This window comes from Lutjanus erythropterus, chromosome 3, assembly GCF_056507025.1.
Source record: "Lutjanus erythropterus isolate fLutEry1 chromosome 3, fLutEry1.hap2, whole genome shotgun sequence".
NCBI lineage: Eukaryota > Metazoa > Chordata > Actinopteri > Lutjaniformes > Lutjanidae > Lutjanus > Lutjanus erythropterus.
Genome location: NC_139319.1, coordinates 16,462,461 through 16,480,546, shown reverse-complemented (window position 1 = coordinate 16,480,546; position 18,086 = coordinate 16,462,461). Strand labels below are relative to the sequence as shown.

Here is an 18,086-nt window from a genome sequence, read left to right as displayed (position 1 = left end):
CTTACACGTGTCTACTCATGCTGACATACACTCCCACTGTCCCTTCTTGTTTGTGGGTGTTAAAATTTGAGTGTGCCCTTCCCAACTTCACAGCATCCACCTAGCCCTCCACATCATTACCAGCCAGCGGGGGCCAAAGCAAGATCATTAGACTCTGTGCTCATTTGTAAAATTGGCTGCCCAAAAATTCACACATAAAAGTGCAGGAAGTAAAATCACATTATCAGAATCCCTGGCTGTGTCTTTGTGAAATAATTGCATTTTTAATGGAACATTTATGCCAAACGGCTGTCCTGTTCCTGGTGTTATTAAGAGAGTGTCAATAAGATACTTTACTTATAGTCTTTAAGCTGTGGTAGTGTTATTAACTCAAATGTTGACCAAGAGTTTGGTGACTATTTTGAGCACAGGGTAACTTTTTCGTGCCTTTCTTTGTTACTTAGTTTTTCCCTTCTCTCTCTGTCTTTCCTCCTGTCTTTGTCTTTCAGTCCGTCTCTGAGTGTACTAGTATAACCATTGCCTTGTTTGATCTTGAGAAGCCCCTGTAACCGTACCACTAACACTGACCCTCTATGATGCTCCACAAAGCTTGGCCTAAAGCCACAGTCTTCCTCTCTCCTATCTCCCCTAGCCTTCACCTCTCCTCACCTCTCCCCTCCTCTATCCTGTGCGTCTGTACCCTCCTCTTCCCCTCTTCCGACTTGTCTTCCCAGTTGCCTCCCTCTGGCCCTCTGTGATGCTGCAGTAGGTTGAGGCCAGAATTCTGGTACTTGCCCCCCCCACCCACCCCCACCACCCTCCTTCTACCGCTTTCCCCTCTGCTCACCCCCCTGCCCTGTCCTCCTAATCCCAGCTGAGCTCATTATGATATAGCCCGGCTGCCTCTCTCCAAGCCTGAGCTGTCCGAGCTAATTACAGGCTAGCAGCCCTAGTGCCGCCGATGCTGCCTGTTAAGGGATGTCCATCCGCCTGCCTGCCTGCCCGGCCACGACTAGAGCTGAGCGGAGCGGGGAACTGGACGGTCTGGGGGTGGAGGGGCGTGGAAGGGAGGCGAGCAGGCTGCAGTGAACACGCGGGGTCCTTGGAACTGACCTGCGAGGGGAAACCACGAGGGACGGAGAGCGGCTGGCCTCTTTCCTCGGTGTGTAACTGGCCTGTCCTCCGGGGTTAGTGTTGATCCCCTTCATGTGCCCCTGACCAGCTCCACCTCATCTCCTCCATTCCCGCCCCCAGGGCCCCTCCTTACCCGGGTGGCTGGTGCAAAGTAAACTTGGCTGGGGTCTTTAAACTTGTGCTTTAGAAAAACTCTCCGTTCCAGGGCACACATCTGCACACACGCACAGCTCAGTGTGTTAAACTAAGCGAAAGCACACTCACTGCCCATCTCTATTCCGCACCTCGCTTTCTTCCATACCTGGTGTGAGAAGGAGCAGATAGGGTTGTTGGGACTATGGACAAAGCCAGCTTAACCAAACAGCTTTACTTTCCTGCAATGCAGATTTCTGTCCAGGGGCAACGGAGAGGGCGAAAGTGTGTACTTCACTGTGCTACAACAACAAGAGTTTGTGGAAGCATAACTGCCAGAAAACTCTTGGGGCAAGCAGTTGCAGCTTGTTGTTCCGTTGACCGTATTATAACGATTGTGCTTGTGAAGGTTATGCTAGATAAGTGTTAGAAATTATCCACTAATGGCTAATTAACTCCTGGCAGCTGAAGAATTTAGGGCCAAATAAAGGCCCCTTATAAAGCTTTAAATGCCTAGTGGCGGGCTTTAGAGGAGAGTCTCTGTTTAAACTCTCCATTTGTCTCTCATTCGCTCTTCCTCATTGTCATGATGTTATGCACAGATGCTCCCTATCACCTCCTCCAAAAACAGCACTTGTAAAATGCTGTCTTGAGGCCCAAATGACCATTTCCCAGAATGGATATTGCTGGGATAACTCCTGCACAGTGGGTCCCCACAGTGTTAAGAGAAGGTTATGAAGCCCAGGCCCCCCTCTAATCTTTGTACTTGAATTAGAGGTTGAGCAAGAAGGTGAAACAGGTCTGTTTGTTTGCTGTTTTAGCTTATTTACTAAGGGTGCTGTAAGCAACACATTGCTTATTCTTTGGAAACTTTTTTCTATCACTCCAAACAGGGCTGGGCGATATATTAAAATTCTCCAACCAACAACCGTCGGCCCAATAACTAAGGGTGGGAATCTCTTGGCATCTCACGATTTGATTGTGAATCGGAGGGGAACGATGTGATTATAAAATGATTATGATGTAGATTTTGTCATGCTCAGCAATCCTGACTAATACTCAAAAGGTAACCTAGTTTAGAACATTAAGATGACACACAGGTTTATGTCCCATCCAGTGGGTTCAGCTGTAAGGAACATACAGCACATCTGACAGACTTGTTCCAGGTGATCACAAGATAGAGAACTGGGTCTTAAATTTTCGATTATTGACTTCTTAATCTTAATCTTTGAAGAGAATTATAGTATCTAAACTCACTCAAGTACAACTCACCAAAACTGTCTTTTTAATCTTTCCACTCCTCCAACAATCACCAGCTCTAGTTTGGTCAAAATAAGCCTTTAATTGACAGAGTTAGATGTAAAAATATTCTGGCTCTGCAGGCTGTTTTCCTCTCACTGGTTTTCGGTGCAGTGGGAGTGTACTCTGCTGCTGAATGAGAGTCTGTAGCCTGAAGTCAGCAGTCTTTCACTGGTTCTTCAGAGGCCGAGCATTAACCTTTTCAGATTTTAATTGATAATCTACATGTTGATTGTAGTGGTGGAAGTAGATTGTTCTATAAAGATGATCCTCTGTATTTCAATGTATATTGATTAAGAGAGATCCAACAATATGGAAGATGAAAGTCCTTAAAGTTTCTAATAGATTTTTAGTAAATGTCTGAGGTCATAAAAAAAATGCTGGGAATCCTAGGCAAGTCATGAGTTAGGTGGCATAAACACATAAGTCTTATTAAGATTTGATAGAAGTTTTCTGAACTATTTAATGCTAACAATCTCATTATTGCAATCATAAAACAAAAACAGGCTCTCATTTATGTAATAATGTGGTTATGTACTGACAGAATCTGACATGGAAAAGAATATCTCTCAGTTGCATGCTGGAGTGCTGTTCAGGAAAAAGACACAGACAAATAAACTAATCAACAACAAAGCTGATTTTTGATTGAGATTTCCTTCTGGTTGAAGTAGATGGCTGGCAAGCAACTACGGACAGGGTGGGCTAGAAAACTCGCAGTGGGATCATTCTATCTGCCTCATTATGCATCTGTCTGCAGCGCTCCATGTCCGTGCTTGTTAATTGTTGTTAAAGGTCTGTTGCTAAAAAGAGGCAGGGATTATTTAGACCCCATAAACAGAATAAACACATGCAGTGCACCCTCAGACTTAAGATGCTATACTCAGACGACATCAAAGCATAAATTAGCCAGCGATTACTGGGGAAAAAGCCTTTGAGATCATTTGCGCTGCAGCAGCAGTGAAAGCTCCTCTATAGAGAGTGACCATTATGGACGTGAACCTTCCCAGTAAGCGACGTTGACTCTAATTAAGTTTAATAAAGTTTACCCTGGTGTTCCTCATATTCCTCCATTTCTTTTCGTTTCATCTTGATTTGCTAAAAGGTATTAGAAGTAATGAGAGTCTTTTGCCCCCCGGACCAGGACTTAGTTGGAGGAGGGACACATTTGCTCACACAAGCACACACACGCACAAACAGAATGTTTTATGCATGTTTTTAAATCAGATAACTAAGGTTTTTCCTTCATTAATTATTTGGTAAATTAATTATTGTGTGGAAAAAAAAACTTGGTTTTGTTATTAATTATGATGCAAGCTTCAGTGCACCATCAAGTCTTAGCTTCAGTGGTCTCATAACAAGATAAAATTAGAGCACAAAGAACACAGTTATTTCAAAGAACCAAACCTCAGAAATACAGTTTGCACATACAGCAGCAGGGCACGACAGTAAGTGTATGTATGTTGTGCAAGTAAATCTGGTGAGTCACTTGTCTGTGAGTGGTAAAAAAAATAATAATAATAATAAACTCTTAAACTATTTTGATACTCGATTAATCCTTAAAGTAATTTTACATGCAAAATGGCAAAAAAAAAAAAACCCTGCTTTCAACCCCTCAAATAATGAGATTTCCCATTTTTCTTCAATTATTATCATAATAAACCGATCTGAATGTCTCTGGGTTTTAGACTGACAAAACAAGACATTTTTAAATACATTACCCTTGGCTTATAAATAGTGAAAAATGTCCATACCAGACATTTTATAGACATTTCAGCGATTAAGCATAATAATTAATTTTAGTCTATGTTGGGATTTAATAATTGTTAATAAAACAATTTGTACAGGTGCAAGTAAAAATTGACTTTTGGCAAGGAAAAAAAAACATTAACAGGAACACTGAGCAGAAAATTCCTGTTTCCTCTCATTCAAACAATTATTGACTGAGGAAGTGCTATTCAGTTACACAAATGTCTCTCTCTTCCTCATGTTTAATAAATACTATTATGATATTGTTTTATTTTATATTAAGACACCTAGCGGCATCAACAAGCCTCTTAAACAGGGAATATTGTGGACATCCTACGTTGTTTCCACTAGTGATTATTACATGAATCCCCATTTACCTTTCATATCACTGGCCTGTGGCTGGAGAATCTAACTCTTAAAGACTCACTGTTGCTGCTGCCGCTGCATCGCCCGCAGCTAAAATACAGCACTGAGCCATGTAAACTCCACCAGTCACCATTTCTGCTGACAGCAGTGGCTTATCCACCCAAACTCCCTCCATGAATGAACAGCCCTCTAGCCTAAGTTTAACCATCGGGGAATCCCCCCCACATCCCCCCAAAACAAGATTCGTTCCCCAGCGATAAAAATGCCAGAGGTGTTTTCGCTTTCTCACCCTATTCCCTGCTCTTCCTGTGTATTTTTATGTGCCAAGCGAGAGGAGGCTGGCATGTGAAAGCACAATGGCTGCAGATGATGTTGTGTTGTACACCCTTGTGGATGGAGGCTGGCAGTTTGTGCTCTAAGCTGTGTTAGGTGCAACACAGGTGGAGACGAGATCAAATGACATGGAGTGGATAGCTCAGGGCTGAAGTACTAGCGCTGCACGAGAGAGAAAATGTTTTCAAAAACGAGGCCAAAAGAGCGGCGTGAGACACAGACTTACATTGCAGACCACATCATTACCAAACATAACACCTGTCTGTTGCCTTTAGTTTGGTTTCTGCCAAGAAACTTCTTTTGCTTTCATGCCTGCTGAGTGTTATTCTACCTTAGGTGAAGCGGGCAAGTTGAGAGGGAATTGAAAATTGTCCGGCTAGCTTCATTTGATACATCATCCAGATTTTTTTAAAAAAAGATTTGAAATGCTCTATAGGAGGTACGGCTGTAGAGAAGCTTTTCTCTGTTGTGATAGCTTGGATATGAGAGGAAAACATGGTTTCATTTTGAGATAAATTACAGGTTACTGGAGGTAGTCTAATGTAGGGAAAAGGTCTGGAATTTGATTCAGGTGTAGGCGGCTATAATGTGATGCACATCTAAAACAGAGCTCCTTGAGGTTGAGTTTTAGCTCAGTACTACCGCAGCCTTACAATGTCGCCTAAACATCCTTTTGAATTCTCAAAGATATTTTTTTTTTCCCATCATCAGGACGTTAGTAAGGTAAAAATAGGAGGCATCTGTTTATCAGATGATTTACTCACACAAGGAAGCAAAGTGTGAGGAGTGAGACTGTAAGGGGAGATCGAAGCAAGACACGTTCAAGGAGACAGTTTTGTGCAGCTGAAAATGAAATCACAGTTTTGAAATCCGTTTTAAGGTGTCATGAAACAGGAAGGAAAAGAAAAGGCTGTACAGATGTTGTTTTATTCAAAGGTGGAATTAAATGAGAATCTTCCATCTTTCACAAAATTAACCAGAGCACTAATCGATACTCTAATTGCCTCTGTTTGTCTGCAGGATTAACAGAAAACTACTGGTCCGATTTGCATGAAACTTGGTGGAAGGGCGTAGTAAGGGTCAAGGAAGAACCCTTAAATTTTGGAGCAGATCAAAATCACTGATACAGAAATTATTTTTCACTTACATTAATATTGTGAGATCAATTGCATCACTGGTGTCTGTGGTCAAATGAACTGAATCTGTCAAGCATACACAAACCTGTCATAATTAAAATGAATGTTGTGGCACAACTAAACATATGGCAAATCAAAACAGCCACCTCAGATTTTACTGTCAAAACAAATGCAGCATGTATGAAATGAGCAATGTGTAAATTATCCTTACTGTTTTTTCAAGTATAACTAAAATAAGCTTATTTAAAGCTAATTGTGGGCTAGCATTACACATCCATGATCACTAATCATTTCTTACAATACACTTGCCTTAACAATCATGCATTCTGACTTGTTTTTGATTTCAGTATAAATATTTGATACTTGTTCCTTCTGTACATGCTAAATGAAGTTTTTTTATTTTACACTTACTACTATGATCATTGGTTTTATACCTTGTCAACTGTCATTTCCATTTTCAAATTCTTCTTTAAAAAAGAATAGATTTGGTATCAAGTGATGTAACTGCCAGGTGCTACGCTGTGTTGTCTTTGAAGTGTTGCTTTTTTCCTCCAAAGACACGCTGGACACTGCATGTAGGCAGAAACAAATACCATGGGAAACACTGATTCAGGCTTTTGTTTCAATTACTGAAACTGAAAGTTCATTTCAATTGATTTTCGATTTAATACTGAAATTGTGACACCCATAGACTAGACATCATGTAACTTTTTTTTTTTTAAGTAAAAATATCAGCAGTCATTGCTAACAGAATTCTAGAATACAAAAAGGGCCCACAAACCAAAGTTTAAATGTAATAATTTATTTTTACTTTCCCTCAGCAAATATTAAAGATAAGTCACCAAATTTGTATTATGGGTCTCTTAACATCTCATTCTCTGGCAGACTGGAGTACACACTGCACCGACTGAGTGTTACTGAATAAGGATGCAATAGTCTTCCATCTCTCCATTATTATGATGTGAAACTGGAGGCCCCTGGCCACTGAACTCCCTCTGCAATCTAATCCCTTCTCCATCCAAGAAAGCATGCTTATCCCTCAACAAAATTGAATGTTTTGCATATGAACTTTGGTTTAGCGTCAATACCATCAGCATCCGAAAAGGCATAAAAGAGAAACATGAGATGGAATGGGCTCCCTCCACATACTGCATATTTCAGCTCATTTGTCCCATTAACAGCCTGGACACATAAGGCAGTGCCGGTGCCTCATCGACTTGAGTTCATTTATGGAGGAAAATCTATAGAGGAGCGACACATATCCATCTGCTTCCTCACCCCTCCCCCTCAGGGAGAGTCATTTGTGTACTTATTTAAGCTGCGGTCAGCCATTAGACCATGCCTCTACTGGACTGTGTGGGCTAAAAAGCTAATTACTTTCCTTCCCTGCGCTATGGCGATAACTTTTCCCAAGTCATTTTCTTGGCATTCGTATGGAAAAATCTCTTGGTTGATCTAGCAAAATTAGATTGGTTGAAACAGGTGTCTAGTTTGAGTTAATTGCCATTATGCTCATCACAGTTCACCATAGCCACAAATGCCCTGTTACTCCTCAAACACTACAGAGTGTATCCCGCATGCTGCTCGCACTGCACGCCTCAAGAAGTCAGTCTGAAGGAAGACCTACTGTTGTAATGAGGTTAACTGAGGGAAGAATGCCACTACAGTAGCAGGAGCTTGTTTCCAGCGTTTCTCTCAGACTCTGTGGAGCAGAGGGGAGGGAAATTAGGTGTGTGTTTCAGGTGTGGTTGTCTCAGTGGGCTTGTGTGTATCCTCTGTAGACTTCAGTTGGGGTCCTAATAATAACTTGAAAGTGCAAAGTCTCGAGCATGGCTCCACATAATTAGCCTTTAGCAGGAATCAAGCTAATTGCAGAGAGGTAATTGTGCACACTTCCCAGCGTGTTTGTCTGTTACACACACACACACACACACACACACACTGTACTCTCCTACCTTGCCGTTTCATGTTGCATGTCACTTTGATTTCCAGATGAATTAAAAAGCATTTTAATTAGTTGATTTCTTCGCTGTGTCGTCTTTTCTGCTGGGAAGAGAAAGCCAGTGCATGAGACTCAAGTTAAAATGTGTGATAAAAGTTTCTACAATAATTGAGTCCACAGTGGAATCCAGAGAGATATTTGTGGAGATTTAAAAAGATACTCATTATATTGTACAATGCTTGTGTTAGTAGTGGTGTGTGTGAAGTAAAGTTTATTTTGTGTGTGTGTGTGACTGCAGAGCTGGCCTGGAGGAGGAGCTGGACATGCTGCGAGTCCAGGCTGCGATGGACCGGGCCACAGTGAAGGAGCTCCATATGTGTCTTGCGAATGAACACCAAGGTAAACACTTTTTTTCTTTAAAAATAACCATCTGAAAATCATTCCTTAAAATAACTTTCATGTCATAAAACTTCCTTCCAAACACGTTTTAAAGGATAGAAAAAAATACTCCACTATGATTAATACTTTGTTTAAAGCTACTACGAGGAACTTTCATATTCAGTTGATTTTGGAGGCTCCCGTGGACAAAAGCAGTAGTGTTTCCACCCCAATAACCATAACATATAACATACTAAGTAAAATGATCTAAATAAAAATCCCCTCCTGCTTTTTTTTAACTGGCTGACATTTTACTTACTGTAACTTTGCCTGTGAAAATGTAAACACAGGCTCGTTTCATCTGGTTTCAAGGAGACACTGGCCCGGTGACAGGCATTAAGAACAGCTAAGTAGAAATAGCCTGTTAAGTTATGTAGGTCATAAAGAGGCAGCGGTATTACATTTAGGCTGTGTCATAACCAGTTAAAACCTCTACTCTTTCTCCCTCATCGAGAGATTCTGGGTCTGGCCTCGCTCCCCGCCCACCACCGCTTTGTGCATGACCAGGGAAAGAGCAGTGCATATCAAGATGGCTAGAGTCAGTGTTAACAAGAAGCACTGCACTCATCCATACATATTTGTGCCTCAGTCAGATCCAGACTCAGATGAAGAGTCTGTTGTTCACTGAAATTGTTGACTAGCAGATGTACTGTATCAGAATGGTAAGTGTAGTTACCATGTTGTTTGTTAGTTTGTAACTTGGAGTAGCTGACACTGCTAAGGCCAGCTCTAACATACTGTAACGTAATGGATATAAATGTAATGGGACTGTATCATTTGGATCCAAAAATGATAACTGTATTCCATTATAGTTACAGATAGAAAAGACGTGATGGGATGACGGATACATTTTGTAAAAATTGAGGTCATTAGCATCATTGCAATTTTAAAATAATGACTGATATACTACCATGTTCAGTACGCACACATTACAACACTACTTCCGACTACTTTTGAGTCCTCACACCACTCTGGTCTCAAGTGAAACCACAGCTAATTTTACAGTTGCCAGTAATTATCACGCTCTCCAGTGAAATAAAAACTTACAATGGGTGGACATTTTGCCATTATTCTGACTTAAAATCAAGGTGAACAAAATTACAGTACAGTATCAGTTCTGCCTTCAGCTGTGAAAAAGCTGTCATCATCCTGGGACTCAACATCAAATTTAAAGAAACATTTAATGTTCATGTTACAGGAAGGACCGACCGCTAATGTGAGCTACACAGAAATCCAGTTAGCTAGCTAACCTGTCAACACTACTACTACTACTACTACTACTACTACTACTACTACTACTAGCACTACTACCATTGGAAAATATTTTTGGGCTATAAGAGGTGAAACTAGTGATCGGGATGATGTGTGGGTAAAAACCACAAAGCCCTGCAATTTCCACTATTAATCCAAGCTTTTATTTGTGCATAAAAAAGGAAGGAATTGCTGGACAAATAATTAATAAACCTAACAACGGACATAAAACATCATAATAGTCTTATAACAATTCCATGTATTTACAAAGTTAGTACTGAGGTAAACTAAAAGTAATAGAAAGTAATTAAGTTACATTACTTTAATATTGTAATACTTGGATTAGATTACTGACTACATTTTTTTTTTATCAGGTACTTAATGATTGTATTGGAATACATGTTTAAAGTAATCCTTCCAACCCTGCTGACAAATCTGCCCTGCACTGGAGGTTTCAGACATTTTAGAAGGTATGAACATAAAAAAAAACAACACATTTTTGGGTGGATGAGATCTTTAAGTCTTTTTTTTATTCCTTTTGCCCTTTCTTTTACTCTGGAAATATTTGTGCTTAAACTGAATTTATTCTTCCATTAATTTTACTGTATTGCTCTCTACAATGTTACCCAAGGATGTTGCCACAGGCTTAAAGTACAAAGCAAAAAACACTGAAAATATCACCTGTAATGGAAAAGTGTGCATGTTGAACACGACAGCACCTTTAAGCTATCCTCTTACCTCTGGGCCATGTGTATTACTGAGCAGAATTAATAGAACAACTCCCAGTGGAATTAATAAGACAACTCAATTAAGACTTGATCAACTCCTTGCAAATTGATTGCGAGATCAAGTAGTGTTCATCTTGTCTGCATATATCATTCCCAATGTTAAAATGCACATCGCTTTTAATCCAATCTGCAAGCTTTTGTCAGACACTGACCACTGCAACCGCTGGCCTTAATTAACTAGTTCAATAACAAATCTGTCCTAGATCACTTTAATTTTCTTCACAACCAATGATTGTGTCTGTTGTAGATGCAAGTATGTGATTTAAAGGATGGTACTAATTAAAATAGTGGATCCTCTCCTATTAACAGTCTAGTCAGGAATACTAGGAAATAATCTACTTCAAAAGCACATACTTAGTTTCTTTTCAGACAAATAATCACTAAATATAAGTGTTACACAAGAACCTGAGTATCTGCTTTGTTTTATAGTTTTCAAGTAATTTTCTGGTTTCTGCTCGAAAAAAAAAATTCTTAATTTAAAGGATGGGGCAGCATCGTGGTATGTAGCTAGCCTCATAAAAATGTTGTATTCCTAATTTTAATGCTCCTGACAGCGACAAAAGCCTTGAGAGTGGCTTTATACACTGTGTTCGCCAACACTGCTGTTTTTGGTTTCATTATTAATGTTAAAGTTGTTTTATCTTTGCATAAAAATGCACTCTTGGTACCTCGCCAAGCTTAGAAAATCATCCATGATGTGAAGGGACTGTGTGGGTGCAGGATGATAGTTATGTTTCTATATCTGGTTGAATAATGAATGGTTGTAATGTCACTGATTTTATCCTGAACATGCACAATGCAAAACCTTCTGCCTCTCTCTCTCTCTGCTTCCCTGTATGACTTTGCTAAACAAAGACAAAAACCAAAGACCAAACATGCACATGTATTTTGCAGAGCTTGAAGAGGAACGTCAAGGTTGTCAGCTGTTGTAACTAACAAACGAATGGCTCTTTTTTTGGCTAGTTATCTTGCCTCTCAGAGGTAAGAAAGACATAAAGAACCCTGGATGACCCTTGTTTGCAAGCGTAAACTCACCGTGACTTCACCTGTTGGTTTCTGGTTTTTGTTTTGAAGCCTTGAGTTTGGCATTAAGACACTGAGTTTCGTGAGCTTAATGTGCTGGACGGACTTGCTAAGACTGACTTGTCAATCACAATGTAGCCGTGTCCTAAAGTATATCCTGGTTTATCGTCTGTTTTAAGTCTTTGTCTTGTGTTTATGTGTTTAAGTTATTGTCTGTGTTAAGTGTCTAAACATGACCATAATTTACAAAATGTGTAGCATGCTTTATCGAAGAAAACTTTAGAAGTGAGGTCATTTTGCCATACAAGAATATACATTCAAACTTTTTTTTTTGCAACCAATGGAGTTTCCCCCTGCAGCTGGCCATCAGAAGGAATGGAAATTTAAGGAACCTCCTCACTGGCTTCACTTTTCAGAGCTGGAATCTCCACCCACTATTTTTTTTTACAGTTTGTTTTTATGGGTTCACTAGGATTGGCTAGTCACATGCTAGCTAACTCTGATTAAGTTTTTAATTCGGACTGTATTCAGTTGTTTTAAAAACAAATTACAAAAAGAAGGGATGAGCACTCACATGTTTTTTAAAGGAAAGGGAAAAGACTGTTATAAAATTGTGTTTATTTAGTCATGGAGGCACTACCTATTTTATTCTATTCTATTGTAGGTTCATAAAGTTGTCAAAATAAATAAATAAATGTTATATTTAGGTGATTTTGGCAAATATTATCTTACTATAAAATGTGTGGATCAGTAAATGCCAGTGGTGTTCATTATTTTGTGCTTTAAATAAGACATTTTCTCAATATTTGGAATATTTACATCAGGGCTAACAGTATATTTAGAGTCAATAGTAATTAAACTCAATATTATTAAGACAAAAATTGTGAATGGCCACAATATTTGCTCCTGAAGAACCTCTGTGACCCTATCAAAGGGATGAAGGGTTGAAGCGCTCACGCCAGGATCACACTAACGAAAGGCAGCAGATGAAAGGAAAGGGGCCTTTGTGCTGCAGCCCATGAGGAGACGTGGGAGGGACGTTAATGTATGCCGCAGTGCCAGGACCTCCTCCAACTACGGGTGACTAGGGAGCCACCACGTCTTCTTATCAAGGTAGTGCTGAGGTGCCAACTCCCAAGCCACCAGCACTGGAGCCGGATAATTGTCTCCCAACCTGGTTATGTATCCAGCGAACCCGGCAGCCCTCCTGTCCTATTTGGTGCTCTGTCTGATTGAATGTGACATGCTGGGAAGACAAAAGAGCAGGCTAATTCAAAGTAACAAACTTCCCTGGGCAAAGCGTCAAATGCAAAGTAAGGGAGCAGCGGCTCCTCACAACATAACCCTCTCTCCTTCTATGGCCTCTTTTTCCGACTCACTTTCCAAAAGATCAACTGACCTGAAAAGTCAAGGTCCTGAATATTTAATGTTTGCAGCCTCATTGTACAAATTATTTTGGTCGTCCTGTCATGAATGTTTAACAGGAGAGAATGAAAGGCAGAAAGTTTTATATTGTTTTGTGTTGCCCTTTGCATCTAGGTGAGTGGAGAAGATATTGCTACTTCTGCAGGTGTATACTGTATGTCAAACAGTGACACTGAGGTTGTCGGATCATGTATGCGCACATGAATATGTGTGCATCAAATCCCCAAGCACTTTGACTCCTGCATGCATTCTGTTGTTATCATAAAGCTTAAATCATATGTTTACCAAGGCCACTATTGAAGTTCTCAGAATAAAGCAGCATGTTAGTCTGCGGAGATTAGTTGTCCACTGGGGAAACACAGTGGACTACAAAGCAGTGCAGCCTGGGGCTGTGTGTTCACAGGGGATTCAAGCACTTCTCTTCGTTTGTTTAAGATCCCAAGAGAGAGGTTGCGCATAGCATGTACCAGTGTGCACTTTTGAACACTGTTTTCCTATTTCCACATGGACTACTAAATAAAACACCTTTCTGTTAATCGTAATAAAAAAGGGCTATTTGGTAAGATTTTCGAAACAGGATAGGAGGTGAGTTTTAGCAGTGAAAAGTCCCTATGAAAACAGCATTAGTGATTCTGCGTTCCTTCTGATTTGATTGACAAAAGAAAAAAAGAAACTGGACCTTGGGAAGGAAATTAGACCTTAGTAATGGTAATTGATTTAATGTACCCTCTTTATTATCATTCTATTGATTGAGCAGCCAGAGTTTGACACATCGTGTCACAATAACAAGCTTTGTTCCCCTTTACAGAATTGCTTCACAAAGTGGTGGAGGAGCATCAGGTCAAAAGCAGCACTCCGAAAAAGCTTTCTGTTTCTTCAGAGCGAATGGAACAGTCATTTAAAAAGGTACAGTACTATGCCATCACTAAGTGTTCTTTGTCATTAACAATAAAAGAAACCCGACAGAGCCAGAACTACGCACAATGCCAATTTGGTTTTGCTCTCTGAAGAATGATTCAGAAGTGTGCTCAGTCTTTGCAGAATTGGTCATGTAGTCATTTCCAAGTCGAGTGTCAGCTAGGTAGTAGTTTGTTTTTTTTTTTTTACAATTTAAAAAAAAATCTACAAATAACCAAAATAATAACTGTAGGGGTAAAGTGTCAATACTTCAATACTTTTTCAGTTCCACGTGTAAAATGATACATTATCTGTTAATTATAGTATTGACTGTACTGAAGCTCTAAAATAAATATCTAAGTGCTCATTCAAGACCTCAGTTCAGTCGTCATTATCCTGCCTAAAATTTTGGTAAATATGGTTGCACTGTATTTCACAGTGTACTAGTAAGATGTAACAAGCTGTACTTTGTATTAAATTAGATAAAAGCTAAAAAATACATCCTTTATTAGACAGTAGTTAGACCCTTTATTAGACCCTTATGAAACTCTATTGTTACTGTAAACTAAAGTGAAATCATGCATGTGTTACTTGGGACACACCCTCTGATCCCATGCAGTGTCAGAGTAGCCAAGACTGTGGGAAACAATATACTTTAGTTTACAATACAGTTTTGTTTTTATGTGACCCAGATGACACTAGGGAAGTCAGTCAGTGTAACAGTGGGATATTATGCAGTTTAGTTTACAGTTCTCTTGTAATGTGTCTGTAATTACCCTCTAATAAAGGGTCTAATACAGTCTATTAAAGATCATATTTTTAGTTTGTTTGATACAAAGTATAGCTTGTTACGTTTCGTTATGTACTGTAAAATAAAGTGCAACTTTTTTTTCTTTTTGCTGTGGTATCGAAAGAGTTAGCTAGTATTTTATTGAAGTTTAAAATTTTGGTATAATAACAGTTTTAGTAGTTGTAACTGGAATAACTCATCGTCATCCCAGATATCAGTTTTAACACAAACACAAATCTTGTATCAGAGCTATCAGTGGGTTTCGCATGCTCATGCATGCATGCTTTTAAAACCCCTGCTTGCATGAGTTCGTATGTTACCCCCCCTTCTGCCTTCATGGCAGTGAATCATCAAGAGTGGGAAAAGCCATCTAATTTTGTTTGAAAGGTACCAGGCTTCACCAGCGGGCAGAGTGAGAACCAAATAAAAGGGAAAAATTGCCTGGAGGCACAAACCCAGCAGGCATCCACTGTTCTCTTAAACAGTCTCTACCAAAGATCTAACAAATAGACTAAGTGCTCCTGGTTGCTGCCTAGTTAGGGGTGATCAGGGTAAGGGGGTGCCAGTCAGATGTCCATAGTCTTGCCAGGCTGGGGAGTGGGGTGCTGCTCCTCTCACTGGTTCAATCATACACAGAGCATATACGCCTTGGCACGTGCACCCATGAGAAAATGTCTGGAGAGGGAAACCACTGTGTGCATGCTACCACACACAGGTCAAATCACAAACTGGTGTTTCTCATATTAATTTTCACTGATTACATAGACCAGGTCTATTCAATTATTTTAATAGAAGGGCCAGATTTGGAAAAAGTAAAGTGCCAACAGGCCAGGCATTTCCTATGTCTGAAAGTTATGAGTGCAAATGTGTAAAACAATACACCTTTTATTTTTTTTTCCTTCACTTTATTAGTTTTCAGAATTATAAAAGAAAGATTATAGAATATTAAATGAACAAACAATACACCTTTGTAATCCTAGAATAGTAGTAGCTTGTTTTGCACATTGTTGCATTCAACATCTTTTTCATCCAGTTTGACTCTAAATTCCCTTTGCTTAAACAGCCAGAGTTGAAATTTTTAAAATATTAAGTGTCTGTGTGCTACATAACCAGTGAACAGGCTAATTACCTATTAATAAAATGATGGTCTTCTAATAAACAATGTAAACACCCATTAACTTAACATGTTAGCAGGTCATTTAAATTAAATGACTATGATGCACCCTTTTTCCTCCATAATCTTCAAAGAGCTGGATTGAAATTGTTGAAGGCGAAAATGCAAGGGAATAGGTTTATGAGTTTAAGTCAAACTAAACAAACTAAAGTGTATATTTTGATACATAATGTTCTGTTATAGCTTTTTTGGTTTGCTATCCTGGACTAAGAAAAGGTACCACATATACATGACGTGTACAAACATGTATTATATAAACAAATACCTCTTTTCCCTTGGTACTTACATACCTAATGGCATGAATGTACTTAAAGATGTAATGATGTATTTCAAAAATAAAAAGAAAATGGAAAAAAAAAAAAAAAAAAAGAAATTGTTGAAGGGCCAGATTTGGCCCACAGGCTGCCAACTGAACAGTCCTGACATCTACTGTAAAGCATGCCTGCTCAACTAGTGGCCCACGGGTCGGATTTAGCCCTTCTGAAATATTTTATGTCCCACAAGAGTCTGCCTGCAAATCAGGCTGGCATGTGTCTGATACGATAAATAAAGCTGAGCTACTGACCAAAGATTCTATGATCTGAACCCAAATGTATTAGTTATGTCTTTTTAAAGCTAACAGTTAGCCTCAAAATGTCTCTCGAAACTTAAGAAACGTAACGTTGATTGTGAAAATCACCAATTCCAGAGTGAATGTACTAACAAATGCTTATTTACTTTGACATCCTCAGCAATTAAATCGGTGTGTTTATGTTGCAACAGATGCATTGCTCTGTTGAAAGAATACAATGTGAAGAGGCATTACAAGTCAAATCATGGTGAGATTTCTGCCCTTTTTCCCGAGGGCTCTGAGAAATTTGTCTATGAACATTATATTGTTAGTTATTAATTGCCATTAATTGACAAAATAATGTGTGTGGGCCATAAGCCCCTACTGATCTTCCTGTTTGGCTCACTTGCTATTGAAATTGAAAGAGTCTGCTGAAAAGCAAAACACAGGGTGAACTAAGGCTTCAAATGTTGTTGTTTTCATCAGCATTGCAAGAGGAACGTGTTCAGAGCTTTTTATGGTAAAAACGACAGATATGCAAGGGGAGAAAAATGTACCACTGAGGCCCCATATCTCTGATTCCTTCAGATTGAACAGCTGGAGCGGAGGATGATGTCCCTGGAGGAGGAGACAGAGAGGCTGAGGGAAGAGAAAGAGCAGCTACTTGAGGCCAAGCAAGAGTTGGCCCACAACTGCTGCCGACTCAAAGCCTCTCTGGAAAATCTGCGAGCCCAGGAAGCTGCCCGTGAAGAGGCAGCGCAGGCCCAGGCCCTGGCCCAGGGGGAGCGGCATTGCAGCGAGATCATGGCTCTCGAAGCCCGGCTGGCTGCCTCGCAGAAAGAGGCTACCAAGCTTCATCATCAGCTGCTGAAGCTGAGACAGGAGCTGGGGATCCTCAAAGCAGCCAGGGACTTCTATAAGAACCGTGCAGCAGGACCGACACGGACAGGCGGGATTGCCTGCAACATTAGCAGCAAGGTCAAATTCAAAACAACTAGACTCAGAGGTCCGCTACACCAGCACAGCCACCGAACAGTCAGCCCCAATCAAGCCATCAGCTGGCAAGGCCGCGGCCCTAGTCCCACTAAGGACGAGTGGGAGGACATGAGCGGAGATAGGTAATGATACGCACGCACATACAGACGCACTTATTCTCACCGCCTCCCTCCTCATTATTTTTAGGTGGTCGGATCAGAGCTGGTGGGCCAGCTGAATTGTGGGGGGGCCCACGCAGCATCGAGGGGACACCGTGCATATGCAAAGCGTAAGCAAATGGGTGATTGAATTTCATCGTCTGTCTAGTTGGTATTCAGGAGCCAAAAGAAGAATGCGAGCAAGAATGATAGAGAGAAGGAGAGAGGAGGGGGAAAGTACTGTCAGATCCTTTGAAATATCCTGGGACGCCTTGCTTGGAGCTTATTGACTGAAATTTGCATGCAAAATTAGCCACCTCTCCACACAAAGTTGAACCGATGCCAGAAAAGCCCAGGGATAAGGGGGCCGCCGAAGCCTTGATACCTTCCAGTGATGCCATTTTCATGCACTAGTCACGCTACCCCGAAATTGACAGTTTGGCAGTTTGATTTAATTTACTGGTCCTTTGCATATTCACTAACCCCCCCTTGACAGCGCTAAGGATCCCCCTGCAAGTACCAAGTCCCCCCCAACCCACCTCCTCCGCCC

General features: G+C 40.3%; 1 protein-coding gene across 1 annotated transcript in view; it reads left to right on the top strand.

Annotated features, from left to right (window-relative positions):
- cntln (centlein, centrosomal protein) overlaps positions 1–18,086 on the top strand; it is a 132,474-nt gene that overhangs the window by 58,050 nt on the left and 56,338 nt on the right. The window contains exons 14-16 of the mRNA XM_084715207.1: positions 8,366–8,466; positions 13,801–13,898; positions 16,992–17,521. Of these exons, the coding sequence (XP_084571333.1) occupies positions 8,366–8,466; positions 13,801–13,898; positions 16,992–17,521 (729 nt within the window). The remainder of the gene's footprint in view (positions 1–8,365; positions 8,467–13,800; positions 13,899–16,991; positions 17,522–18,086) is intronic.